We start from the raw sequence: 14,194 nt of genomic DNA, 5'->3' as shown, positions 1-14,194 counted from the left end.
CAAATTTGATCAAACTCTCTCTCTCTCAGGCCTTCCCATCTGTGACCGCTCAGCCTCTTCCCTTTGGTCTGGAAAGGGAGAGACATATTGACATGCTCTTCAGAGCTTTCCACAGGCGGATTGGACCTGCTACAGACAGCCAGGACCTCACAGCTGAGCTCGGGTCTACAGACAGGAGAGGAGAAGACGAGGGACCCGGTGGCAAAAAACTGGGAAAACTGTCTGTTCTGAGAACAGTCACGAGACTCCACATTAATGCCAGACCTGAACTACAAGGTGAATATTAATCTAAAAAAAAAAAAAAAAAAAAATGGAATAGCTTGGACATGGTTTGAAATACTCACAGAGTACAATTTCCTGTGTAAATATAAAGATGATTAATGGAGGTTTATTCAGTATTTGTGTAATGTCTTGTAGGTCCACAGTGTGTTGCCCGAAGAACATACAGCATCTCCACAGAAACCAGTGATCAGCTCTTCGTGGCTGTGGAAGGTAAATATGAGACACAGCATATGTGCAGTTCTCTAATTCTCATATAATTCTGTAAAGTGCTCATAATATGCTATTTTAATTTTTCATTTTGTTTTGAATGACAGGTTTACATGCATTCAAGTTTAAAAAAACACTTTAATTGTCTCAATCACTGCAACATTACCTCTTTTCTCACAATGTCTTAAAGGGATAGTTCACTTTAAAATTAATTTTTGTTATGTTTTAGCTTACCTCAAGGGCATCCAAGATGTAGGTGTCTTTGTTTCCACAGTATTTTCAATTTTGACATTTTTAGGTCAAACCATTCTTGTCTGTCAGTCATATAATTGATGTCAATGGGGTCCACCGCAAAGAGCATGCACAGAGAAGTCCAAATTAAACATGATTTAATGACGCGTAAATGTAAGTACACATTAATGGCCTAAGACACGAAATGACCGGTTTGTGTGAGAAAAAGAACAGTATATCGTTTTTACCTCTTGTAACCACAGACACAAAGCGCCCGCGCCCTCAGATCACTTGGACGTGGCTGTGGTTACAAGAGGTAAAAACTATATAAATACTGTTCGTTTTCTCACACAAACCGCTCGTTTCGTGTTAAAAACGTGTTTAATTTGGTCTTCTCTGTGCATGCTCTTTGAGGTGGTGACCATAGACCTCCATTATATGACTGACAGACACGAACGGTTTGACCTAAAAATATCAAAACAAAACAAAACAAAAAAAAACTACAGTGGAAACAAAGACACTTACATCTTGGATGCCCTTGAGGTAAGCTAAAACAAATAAAACATTAATTTCAAAGTGAACTATTACTTTAGAGCCTCCATTTTTGCACTCAGGTCTAAGTCTCATGGCCCTCTATCAGAATCCAGATTTTTGAGAAGATTGGAGAAACTTAATTTTTCGCCCGAAAAAAAAAAAAAACCGTAAGGGGTACCACTGTCATTTTTTTTTCGGGTCAAATTTTTGAGTTTCGATATCTCAGCTCTTGAAGGGTCTAGAGCCTCCATTTTTGCCCTCAGGTCTAAGTCCCATGGCCCTCTATCAGAATCCAGAGTTTTGAGAAGATTGGAGAAACTTAATTTTTCGCCCGAAAAAAACAAAACAAAAGGGGTACCACTGTCATTTTTTTTTCGGGTCGAATTTTTGAGTTTCGATATCTCAGCTCTTGAAGGGTCTAGAGCAGGGGTGTCAAACTCATTTTTACCCCGGGCCACATCAGCATTATGGTTTGCCTCAAAGGGCCAGTTGTAACTATAAAACTGTGTAAATGCAGCTACTACTTAACATATTGTTAAATAACTCTCTGCATTTGTCATCCAGGTGGATGCTGCACATTAGTCGTGATTGAGGTGATTCCCCCTTCAATGTAAAGCGCTTTGAGTACCTAGAAAAGTGCTATATAACAAATTATTATAATAAAATTATTCGATTTGATAACTATTTATTCAAGTGTACAAATACACCAAAGGCATTCAAATAAATGTAAAATATATGTAAGGACATTGCTCTGTGTTATAGAACATACATTTATCTAATTCATTTAATTTTTAAGGTTAAGAAAAGATCATACTTGTCAAGTGAATAACAAAGACAAATATCATTAAACACAAGTTATTAAATCAACTCTGTTCAAAACTTTGCCACAGTTGAGACGGGCAGAACTATGGTCCAACACATACAGTAAGTGTCAGAGGCTGAAAACATGCGTGACAGATGTGGCATTTTACAAAAACAAAAGGCTAGACAGCCTTGCAGAGGGGATATCCAATCCAACTAATGAGATATGGTTTTGATTACAGTAAACATTTTGCTGGATGGACACATACACCTGTAAACACACAGAACATTGCTTCATTCACAATGTAGTATGTGTAATTAACTCAAAATAGCAACAGGGGTTGTCTCAGTTCACAACTGTATTGGTCAAGTTCTGAGTGAAGCTGATGAGGTGATGCTGCTTGACCTCAACACACCAAAGATCCTTTCATTTCATTCAGATCCTATCCACTTCATGTTCTGAAAATAACAAACACAAATCAAAATGCAAGCTCAAACATTACATTTCACACATTATTACACAGTACTTATTCAGGTATGTATATATATATATATATATATATATATATATATATATATATATATATATATATATATATATATATATATATATATATGCAATTCAGGTTTATAAAAATGCTTACAAATTTGTCTTCTGGCTGGATGTCTGACACCGTTTTCTTCTGGTCAGTTCGTCAATGTCTGGCTTTAGGTCTTGTGCTGTAGCAATCCGTAAAACAGCGTGGAGGTTGTCATCATTGATGCGTGATCTGTGCTTGGTCTTGTTTACATTCATTATTGAAAACATCTGTTCGCACAAGTAGGTGCTCCCAAACATGGACAGAATGCGGGCAGCATTAAGCCGAAGCTGTGGCATCAATTCAGGGGGCAGTAGGTTGTAAAAGTCCTCGATTGCAGCATCCTGGAACTTTGCTCTCAGGGCACTATTGCTTTGAAGTTCTATTAACTCCATCTGAAGGAGATGGGGTGCACTGTCAACGTCAGCAGTGAAAGGATTGGAAAAGATGGCAAAGCCTGGGTGCTGTGTTTTAAAGTCAGAAAAGCGCCGATCAAATTCATTAATTAACCGGTTCACTTTGGTAGCCAACCGAGCGCATGAAAAAGCACCAGAGGCTAAGGCGGAGATGCTCTGACAGACAGGAAAGTGGGCAAGATTATCCTGTTCCAGTTGGGACTTCCACATGTGCAGTTTACGCTGGAAAGCTGTGATCATGTCGGACATCTGCGTGATGACTTGTTTGCGTCCCTGCAGCCTCTGATTCAGATGGGCGAGATGCTCAGCTAGATCACACAACATAGCAAAGTCACACAGCCAGTTTGGATCAGACAGTTCATGCAAAGGCTTTCCTTTACTTTGCATAAAAAGCGCAATTTCTTCTCTCAGCTCAAAAAATCGTTTGAGGACCGCGCTCCTACTCAGCCACCTTACTTCTGTATGGTATGGCATATCTCCATGCTCCGAGCCCACCTCCTTTAAAAACAGCTGGAACTGGCGGTGATTCAGGCCGCGCGCTCGAATGAAGTTCACTGTTTTCACGACTGTGCTCATTATATCATCCAGTTCTAGAACCTTTCCACACAGAGCTTCTTGGTGGATAATGCAATGATAAGTTATCAGAGGTGTGTGGCAGTTACTTTTTTGCATTTTCTCCTTCACTAGTCCAACCAAGCCTGCCTTTTCTCCACACATCGCAGGTGCGCCATCGGTAGTTAACCCCACCAACTTTTCCCAAGGTAATTTAGTTTTACTTACGGACCTCTCCACCGCATCAAAAATGTCCTTCCCCTTCGTTGTCCCATGCATTGCAACTACATCCAAGAGCTCCTCGCTGATGGAAAAGTCTGCTTTTACGCCTCTTATAAAAATGGATAGTTGCGCTGTATCCGTATTGTCTGTACTTTCATCAACAGCCAATGAAAAAGTCTGGTAACTGCGTGTCTCTTCCGCCAGCTGTGCTGTCATATTGCCTGCCAGTTCCTTAACTCGGTCTGCGATGGTGTTTCTTGACAAGCTGACATTTTTAAAATTCTGTATCTGGTCGGGGCACACCTGCTCACATACCTTTAGCATACTCCTCTTCAAAAATGCTCCCTCTGAAAAACACTTGGAAGCGCGAGCGATTTCTTCAGCCACGATAAAGCTAGCTTTCACGGCTGCATCATTTTTTGCTGTGGCTTTCGTGAACATATTTTGCTGCCGTTGTAGTCTTCCTTTCAATTCATGAACAATTTGATTTTTTTCTTGGAGACTAGAGTTAGCATACTTAGCTCCGTGTTTGGTGTCAAAATGCCGACGTAAATTGTATTCCTTCATTACCGACACAGCCTCGCCACACAGAAGACATACCGGTTTTTCTCCTTGAAGAACAAACATGTATTCACTTTCCCATCGTTCTTTAAATTGCCTCCCCTCTGCATCAATTTTTCTCTTTTTGGACATTTTAGTTGATAAATTTACAATTTGGGTTATTTAGCTTTTCTCGACTCCACCGCGTCGATATGGAAACACTGCTCTCTAGCGGCACGACGCCGTCATTTCGCGGGTTTCAAAATCGGCATGCATTGTGGGAGATGTAGTTTTTGATCAATGACCGCTGACCGCCGGAGGTGAGGAGTTTACTAAGCGTGAGCGCGCTGGGGCGGGTATAACTTACATTCGTAGCCTGACTCAAATGAGTATTCAACGTGCGGAGCAACAGCTGGCCGTTTTGAATGAGACAACCCGGTTACTGTGAACGGGGAGCGCTTTATGAACATTGCTGTGACGTGCGAGCAGCGCGGGGGACAGTGTGTCTGTTAAGAGTGAGCGCTCGTGAGCAGGCACGTGAACTGGCTGTGTGACAGAGCGGGCATAAGATGGACACGAGCGCGAGTTTGCGGGAGAATTTAATAACGCTGAGTGTTGTTAACCAATTGATCCATATATAAGGTGCGCCCGCTGACGTTTTTTGAGAAAATTAAAGGCTTTTAGTGCGCCTTATAGTGCAGAAAATACGGTACTTAAGACAATCATATACCTGTTGAGCTCGCGCGGGCCACATAAAATGACAGGGCGGGCCGAATATGGCCCGCGGGCCTTGAGTTTGACACATGTGGTCTAGAGCCTCCATTTTTGCACTCAGGTCTAAGTCTCATGGCCCTCTATCAGAATCCAGAGTTTTGAAAAGATTAGAGAAACTTAATTTTTCGCCCGAAAAAAAAAAAACGAAAGGGGTACCACTGTCATTTTTTTTTTCTGGTCGAATTTTTGAATTTCGATATCTCAGCTCTTGAAGGGTCTAGAGCCTCCATTTTTGCACTCAGGTCTAAGTCTCATGGCCCTCTATCAGAATCCAGAGTTTTGAGAAGATTGGAGAAACGTAATTTTTTGCCCGAAAAAAAAAAACGAAAGGGGTACCACTGTCATTTTTTTTTCGGGTCGAATTTTTGAGTTTCGATATCTCAGCTCTTGAAGGGTCTAGAGCCTCCATTTTTGCACTCAGGTCTAAGTCTCATGGCCCTCTATCAGAATTCAGAGTTTTGAGAAGATTGGAGAAACTTAATTTTTCGCCCGAAAAAAAAACAAAAAAAACAAAACAAAAGGGGTACCACTGTCGTTTTTTTTTTCGGGTCGAATTTTTGAGTTTCGATATCTCAGCTCTGGAAGGGTCTAGAGCCTCCATTTTTGCACTCAGTTTAAGTCTCATGGCCCTCTATCAGAATCCAGAGTTTTGAGAAGATTGGAGAAACTTAATTTTTTGCCCGAAAAACAAAAACAAAACGAAAGGGGTACCACTGTCGTTTTTTTTTCGGGTCGAATTTTTGAGTGTCGATATCTCAGCTCTTGAAGGGTCTAGAGTCTCCATTTTTGCACTCAGGTCTAAGTCTCATGGCCCTCTATCAGAATACAGAGTTTTGAGAAGATTGGAGAAACTTAATTTTTCGCCCGAAAAAAAACCAAAAAACGAAAGGGGTACCACTGTCATTTTTTTTTTCCGGTCGAATTTTTGAGTTTCGATATCTCAGCTCTGGAAGGGGCTAGAGCCTCCATTTTTGCACTCAGGTCTAAGTCTCATGGCCCTCTATCAGAATCCAGAGTTTTGGGAAGATTGGAGAAACTTAATTTTTCGCCCAAAAAAAAAAAACGTAAGGGGTACCACTGTCGTTTTTTTTTCGGGCCCAATTTTTGAGTTTCGATATCTCAGCTCTGGAAGGGGATAGAGCCTCCATTTTTGCACTCAGGTCTAAGTCTCGTGGCCCTCTATCAGAATCCAGAGTTTTGGGAAGATTGGAGAAACTTAATTTTTCGCCCCAAAAAAAAAAAACGTAAGGGGTACCACTGTCGTTTTTTTTTCGGGCCCAATTTTTGAGTTTCGATATCTCAGCTCTGGAAGGGGCTAGAGCCTCCATTTTTGCACTCAGGTCTAAGTCTCATGGCCCTCTATCAGAATCCAGAGTTTTGGGAAGATTGGAGAAACTTAATTTTTCGCCCCAAAAAAAACAAAACGTAAGGGGTACCACTGTCGTTTTTTTTTCGGGCCCAATTTTTGAGTTTCGATATCTCAGCTCTGGAAGGGGCTAGAGCCTCCATTTTTGCACTCAGGTCTAAGTCTCATGGCCCTCTATCAGAATCCAGAGTTTTGGGAAGATTGGAGAAACTTAATTTTTCGCCCAAAAAAAAAAAACCGTAAGGGGTACCACTGTCGTTTTTTTTTTCGGGACGAATTTTTGAGTTTCGATATCTCAGCTCTGGAAGGGGCTAGAGCCTCCATTTTTGCACTCAGGTCTAAGTCTCATGGCCCTCTATCAGAATCCAGAGTTTTGGGAAGATTGGAGAAACTTAATTTTTCGCCCAAAAAAAAAAAAAAAACGTAAGGGGTACCACTGTCGTTTTTTTTTCGGGCCCAATTTTTGAGTTTCGATATCTCAGCTCTGGAAGGGGCTAGAGCCTCCATTTTTGCACTCAGGTCTAAGTCTCATGGCCCTCTATCAGAATCCAGAGTTTTGGGAATATTGGAGAAACTTAATTTTTCGCCCCAAAAAAAAAAAACGTAAGGGGTACCACTGTCGTTTTTTTTTCGGGCCGAATTTTTGAGTTTCGATATCTCAGCTCTGGAAGGGGCTAGAGCCTCCATTTTTGCACTCAGGTCTAAGTCTCATGACCCTCTATAAGAATCCAGAGTTTTGGGAAGATTGGAGAAACTTAATTTTTCGCCCAAAAAAAAAAAAAACGTAAGGGGTACCACTGTCGTTTTTTTTTTCGGGCCGAATTTTTGAATTTCGATATCTCAGCTCTGGAAGGGGCTAGAGCCTCCATTTTTGCACTCAGGTCTAAGTCTCATGGCCCTCTATAAGAATCCAGAGTTTTGGGAAGATTGGAGAAACTTAATTTTTCGCCCCAAAAAAAAAAACGTAAGGGGTACCACTCTCGTTTTTTTTTCGGGCCCAATTTTTGAGTTTCGATATCTTAGCTGAGCTCTGGAAGGGGCTAGAGCCTCCATTTTTGCACTCAGGTCTAAGTCTCATGGCCCTCTATCAGAATCCAGAGTTTTGGGGAGATTGGAGAAACTTAATTTTTCGCCCAAAAAAAAACGTAAGGGGTACCACTGTCGTTTTTTTTTTTCGGGCCGAATTTTTGAGTTTCGATATCTCAGCTCTGGAAGGGGCTAGAGCCTCCATTTTTGCACTCAGGTCTAAGTCTCATGGCCCTCTATCAGAATCCAGAGTTTTGGGAAGATTGGAGAAACTTAATTTTTCGCCCCAAAAAAAAAAAAACGTAAGGGGTACCACTGTCGTTTTTTTTTCGGGCCGAATTTTTGAGTTTCGATATCTCAGCTCTGGAAGGGGCTAGAGCCTCCATTTTTGCACTCAGGTCTAAGTCTCATGGCCCTCTATCAGAATCCAGAGTTTTGGGAAGATTGGAGAAACTTAATTTTTCGTCCAAAAAAAAAAAAAACGTAAGGGGTACCACTGTCGTTTTTTTTTCGGGCCCTCCCAATCTTCCCAAAACTCTGGATTCTGATAGAGGGCCATGAGACTTAGACCTGAGTGCAAAAATGGAGGCTCTAGCCCCTTCCAGAGCTGAGATATCGAAACTCAAAAATTGGGCCCGAAAAAAAAACGACAGTGGTACCCCTTACGTTTTTTTTTTTTGGACGAAAAATTAAGTTTCTCCAATCTTCCCAAAACTCTGGATTCTGATAGAGGGCCATGAGACTTTTTCGGGCTGAATTTTTGAGTTTCGATATCTCAGCTCTGGAAGAGGCTAGAGCCTCCATTTTTGCACTCAGGTCTAAGTCTCATGGTCCTCTATCAGAATCCAGAGTTTTGGGAAGATTGGAGAAACTTAATTTTTCGCCCAAAAAAAAAACCGTAAGGGGTACCACTGTCGTTTTTTTTTCGGGCCGAATTTTTGAGTTTCGATATCTCAGCTCTGGAAGAGCCTAGAGCCTCCATTTTTGCACTCAGGTCTAAGTCTCATGGTCCTCTATCAGAATCCAGAGTTTTGGGAAGATTGGAGAAACTTAATTTTTCGCCCGAAAAAAAACCCGAAAGGGGTACCACTGTCGTTTTTTTTTTTTGGGTCGAATTTTTGAGTTTCGATATCTCAGCTCTGGAAGGGGCTAGAGCCTCCATTTTTGCACTCAGGTCTAAGTCTCATGGCCCTCTATCAGAATCCAGAGTTTTGGAAAGATCGGAGAAACTTAATTTTTCGCCCAAAAAAAAAAAAACGTAAGGGGTACCACTGTCGTTTTTTTTTCGGGCCGAATTTTTGAGTTTCGATATCTCAGCTCTGGAAGGGGCTAGAGCCTCCATTTTTGCACTCAGGTCTAAGTCTCATGGCCCTCTATAAGAATCCAAAGTTTTGGGAAGATTGGAGAAACTTAATTTTTCGCCCAAAAAAAAAAACGTAAGGGGTACCACTGTCGTTTTTTTTTTTCGGGCCCAATTTTTGAGTTTCGATATCTAAGCTCTGGAAGGGGCTAGAGCCTCCATTTTTGCACTCAGGTCTAAGTCTCATGGCCCTCTATCAGAATCCAGAGTTTTGAGGAGATTGGAGAAACTTAATTTTTCGCCCAAAAAAAAAACCGTAAGGGGTACCACTGTCGTTTTTTTTTTTCGGGCCCAATTTTTGAGTTTCGATATCTTAGCTCTGGAAGGGGCTAGAGCCTCCATTTTTGCACTCAGGTCTAAGTCTCATGGCCCTCTATCAGAATCCAGAGTTTTGGGAAGATTGGATAAACTTAATTTTTCGCCCAAAAAAAAAAAAAACGTAAGGGGTACCACTGTCGTTTTTTTTTTCGGGCCCAATTTTTCAGTTTCGATATCTCAGCTCTGGAAGGGGCTAGAGCCTCCATTTTTGCACTCAGGTCTAAGTCTCATGGCCCTCTATCAGAATCCAGAGTTTTGGGAAGATTGGAGAAACTTAATTTTTCGCCCAAAAAAAAACAAAACGTAAGGGGTACCACTGTCGTTTTTTTTTCGGGCCCAATTTTTGAGTTTCGATATCTCAGCTCTGGAAGGGGCTAGAGCCTCCATTTTTGCACTCAGGTCTAAGTCTCATGGCCCTCTATCAGAATCCAGAGTTTTGGGAAGATTGGAGAAACTTAATTTTTCGCCCAAAAAAAAAAACGTAAGGGGTACCACTGTCGTTTTTTTTTCGGGCCCAATTTTTGAGTTTCGATATCTCAGCTCTGGAAGGGGCTAGAGCCTCCATTTTTGCACTCAGGTCTAAGTCTCATGGCCCTTTATCAGAATCCAGAGTTTTGGGAAGATTGGAGAAACTTAATTTTTTGCCCAAAAAAAAAAAAACGTAAGGGGTACCACTGTCGTTTTTTTTTTCGGGCCCAATTTTTGAGTTTCGATATCTCAGCTCTGGAAGGGGCTAGAGCCTCCATTTTTGCACTCAGGTCTAAGTCTCATGGCCCTCTATCAGAATCCAGAGTTTTGGGAAGATTGAAGAAACTTAATTTTTCGCCCCCCCCCCAAAAAAACGTAAGGGGTACCACTGTCGTTTTTTTTTCGGGCCCAATTTTTGAGTTTCGATATCTCAGCTCTGGAAGGGGCTAGAGCCTCCATTTTTGCACTCAGGTCTAAGTCTCATGGCCCTCTATCAGAATCCAGAGTTTTGGGAAGATTGGAGAAACTTAATTTTTCGCCCAAAAAAAAAAAAACGTAAGGGGTACCACTGTCGTTTTTTTTTCGGGCCCAATTTTTGAGTTTCGATATCTCAGCTCTGGAAGGGGCTAGAGCCTCCATTTTTGCATTCAGGTCTAAGTCTCATGGCCCTCTAGCAGAATCCAGAGTTTTAGGAAGATTGGAGAAACTTAATTTTTCGCCCCAAAAAAAAACGTAAGGGGTACCACTGTCGTTTTTTTTTTTCGGGCCGAATTTTTGAATTTCGATATCTCAGCTCTGGAAGGGGCTAGAGCCTCCATTTTTGCACTCAGGTCTAAGTCTCATGGCCCTCTATCAGAATCCAGAGTTTTGGGAAGATTGGAGAAACTTAATTTTTCGCCCAAAAAAAAAGGTAAGGGGTACCACTGTCGTTTTTTTTTTTCGGGACAAATTTTTGAGTTTCGATATCTCAGCTCTGAAAGGGGCTAGAGCTTCCATTTTTGCACTCAGGTCTAAGTCTCATGGCCCTCTATCAGAATCCAGAGTTTTGGGAAGATTGGAGAAACTTAATTTTTCGCCCAAAAAAAAAAAACGTAAGGGGTACCACTGTCGTTTTTTTTTCGGGCCGAATTTTTGAGTTTCGATATCTCAGCTCTGGAAGGGGATAGAGCCTCCGTTTTTGCACTCAGGTCTAAGTCTCATGGCCCTCTATCAGAATCCAGAGTTTTGGGAAGATTGGAGAAACTTAATTTTTCGCCCCAAAAAAAAAAAACGTAAGGGGTACCACTGTCGTTTTTTTTTCGGGCCCAATTTTTGAGTTTCGATATCTCAGCTCTGGAAGGGGCTAGAGCCTCCATTTTTGCACTCAGGTCTAAGTCTCATGGCCCTCTATCAGAATCCAGAGTTTTGGGAAGATTGGAGAAACTTAATTTTTCGCCCAAAAAAAAAAAAACGTAAGGGGTACCACTGTCGTTTTTTTTTCGGGCCCAATTTTTGAGTTTCGATATCTCAGCTCTGGAAGGGGCTAGAGCCTCCATTTTTGCACTCAGGTCTAAGTCTCATGGCCCTCTATCAGAATCCAGAGTTTTAGGAAGATTGGAGAAACTTAATTTTTTGCCCCAAAAAAAAACGTAAGGGGTACCACTGTCGTTTTTTTTTTTCGGGCCGAATTTTTGAATTTCGATATCTCAGCTCTGGAAGGGGCTAGAGCCTCCATTTTTGCACTCAGGTCTAAGTCTCAGGGCCCTCTATCAGAATCCAGAGTTTTGGGAAGATTGGAGAAACTTAATTTTTCGCCCAAAAAAAAACGTAAGGGGTACCACTGTCGTTTTTTTTTTTCGGGACGAATTTTTGAGTTTCGATATCTCAGCTCTGAAAGGGGCTAGAGCCTCCATTTTTGCACTCAGGTCTAAGTCTCATGGCCCTCTATCAGAATCCAGAGTTTTGGGAAGATTGGAGAAACTTAATTTTTCGCCCAAAAAAAAAAAAACGTAAGGGGTACCACTGTCGTTTTTTTTTCGGGCCGAATTTTTGAGTTTCGATATCTCAGCTCTGGAAGGGGATAGAGCCTCCGTTTTTGCACTCAGGTCTAAGTCTCATGGCCCTCTATCAGAATCCAGAGTTTTGGGAAGATTGGAGAAACTTAATTTTTCGCCCCAAAAAAAAAAAACGTAAGGGGTACCACTGTCGTTTTTTTTTCGGGCCCAATTTTTGAGTTTCGATATCTCAGCTCTGGAAGGGGCTAGAGCCTCCATTTTTGCACTCAGGTCTAAGTCTCATGGCCCTCTATCAGAATCCAGAGTTTTGGGAAGATTGGAGAAACTTAATTTTTCGCCCAAAAAAAAAAAACGTAAGGGGTACCACTGTCGTTTTTTTTTTCGGGCCCAATTTTTGAGTTTCGATATCTCAGCTCTGGAAGGGGCTAGAGCCTCCATTTTTGCACTCAGGTCTAAGTCTCATGGCCCTCTATCAGAATCCAGAGTTTTGGGAAGATTGGAGAAACTTAATTTTTCGCCCCAAAAAAAAACGTAAGGGGTACCACTGTCGTTTTTTTTTCGGGCCCAATTTTTGAGTTTCGATATCTCAGCTCTGAAAGGGGCTAGAGCCTCCATTTTTGCACTCAGGTCTAAGTCTCATGGCCCTCTATCAGAATCCAGAGTTTTGGGAAGATTGGAGAAACTTAATTTTTCGCCCAAAAAAAAAAAAACGTAAGGGGTACCACTGTCGTTTTTTTTTCGGGCCGAATTTTTGAGTTTCGATATCTCAGCTCTGGAAGGGGATAGAGCCTCCATTTTTGCACTCAGGTCTAAGTCTCATGGCCCTCTATCAGAATCCAGAGTTTTGGGAAGATTGGAGAAACTTAATTTTTCGCCCCAAAAAAAAAAAACGTAAGGGGTACCACTGTCGTTTTTTTTTCGGGCCCAATTTTTGAGTTTCGATATCTCAGCTCTGGAAGGGGCTAGAGCCTCCATTTTTGCACTCAGGTCTAAGTCTCATGGCCCTCTATCAGAACCCAGAGTTTTGGGAAGATTGGAGAAACTTAATTTTTCGCCCCAAAAAAAAAAACGTAAGGGGTACCACTGTCGTTTTTTTTTCGGGCCCAATTTTTGAGTTTCGATATCTCAGCTCTGGAAGGGGCTAGAGCCTCCATTTTTGCACTCAGGTCTAAGTCTCATGGCCCTCTATCAGAATCCAGAGTTTTGGGAAGATTGGAGAAACTTAATTTTTCGCCCAAAAAAAAAAAACGTAAGGGGTACCACTGTCGTTTTTTTTTCGGGCCCAATTTTTGAGTTTCGATATCTCAGCTCTGGAAGGGGCTAGAGCCTCCATTTTTGCACTCAGGTCTAAGTCTCATGGCCCTCTATCAGAATCCAGAGTTTTGGGAAGATTGGAGAAACTTAATTTTTCGCCCCCAAAAAAAAACGTAAGGGGTACCACTGTCTTTTTTTTTTCGGGCCGAATTTTTGAGTTTCGATATCTCAGCTCTGGAAGGGGCTAGAGCCTCCATTTTTGCACTCAGGTCTAAGTCTCATGGCCCTCTATCAGAATCCAGAGTTTTGGGAAGATTGGAGAAACTTAATTTTTCGCCCCAAAAAAAAAAACGTAAGGGGTACCACTGTCGTTTTTTTTTCGGGCCGAATTTTTGAGTTTCGATATCTCAGCTCTGGAAGGGGCTAGAGCATCCATTTTTGCACTCAGGTCTAAGTCTCATGACCCTCTATAAGAATCCAGAGTTTTGGGAAGATTGGAGAAACTTAATTTTTCGCCCAAAAAAAAAAAACGTAAGGGGTACCACTGTCGTTTTTTTTTTCGGGCCGAATTTTTGAATTTCGATATCTCAGCTCTGGAAGGGGCTAGAGCCTCCATTTTTGCACTCAGGTCTAAGTCTCATGGCCCTCTATAAGAATCCAGAGTTTTGGGAAGATTGGAGAAACTTAATTTTTCGCCCCAAAAAAAAAACGTAAGGGGTACCACTCTCGTTTTTTTTTTCGGGCCCAATTTTTGAGTTTCGATATCTTAGCTGAGCTCTGGAAGGGGCTAGAGCCTCCATTTTTGCACTCAGGTCTAAGTCTCATGGCCCTCTATCAGAATCCAGAGTTTTGGGGAGATTGGAGAAACTTAATTTTTCGCCCAAAAAAAAACGTAAGGGGTACCACTGTCGTTTTTTTTTTTTCGGGCCGAATTTTTGAGTTTCGATATCTCAGCTCTGGAAGGGGCTAGAGCCTCCATTTTTGCACTCAGGTCTAAGTCTCATGGCCCTCTATCAGAATCCAGAGTTTTGGGAAGATTGGAGAAACTTAATTTTTCGCCCCAAAAAAAAAAACGTAAGGGGTACCACTGTCGTTTTTTTTTCGGGCCGAATTTTTGAGTTTCGATATCTCAGCTCTGGAAGAGGCTAGAGCCTCCATTTTTGCACTCAGGTCTAAGACTCATGGCCCTCTATCAGAATCCAGAGTTTTGGGAAGATTGGACAAACTTAATTTTTCGCCCAAAAAAAAAAAAAACGTAAGGGGTACCACTG

At 41.7% G+C, this 14,194-nt stretch overlaps 1 protein-coding gene and 1 pseudogene across 1 annotated transcript in view; one reads left to right on the top strand and one right to left on the bottom strand.

The window, feature by feature from the left end:
- LOC120495306 (phospholipid scramblase family member 5) overlaps positions 1–14,194 on the top strand; it is an 87,288-nt gene that overhangs the window by 1,151 nt on the left and 71,943 nt on the right. Inside the window, exons 2-3 of the mRNA XM_089131079.1 lie at positions 30–276; positions 418–492. Of these exons, the coding sequence (XP_088987205.1) occupies positions 30–276; positions 418–492 (322 nt within the window). The remainder of the gene's footprint in view (positions 1–29; positions 277–417; positions 493–14,194) is intronic.
- On the bottom strand, positions 2,643–4,993 carry LOC120477582 (general transcription factor II-I repeat domain-containing protein 2 pseudogene; annotated as a pseudogene).

The sequence above is a fragment of the Pimephales promelas genome, chromosome 5, assembly GCF_988280905.1.
Source record: "Pimephales promelas chromosome 5, fPimPro1.hap1.1, whole genome shotgun sequence".
NCBI lineage: Eukaryota > Metazoa > Chordata > Actinopteri > Cypriniformes > Leuciscidae > Pimephales > Pimephales promelas.
Note: the sequence above shows the minus strand (reverse complement) of the source record. Positions and strands in the feature narration are given on the sequence as shown.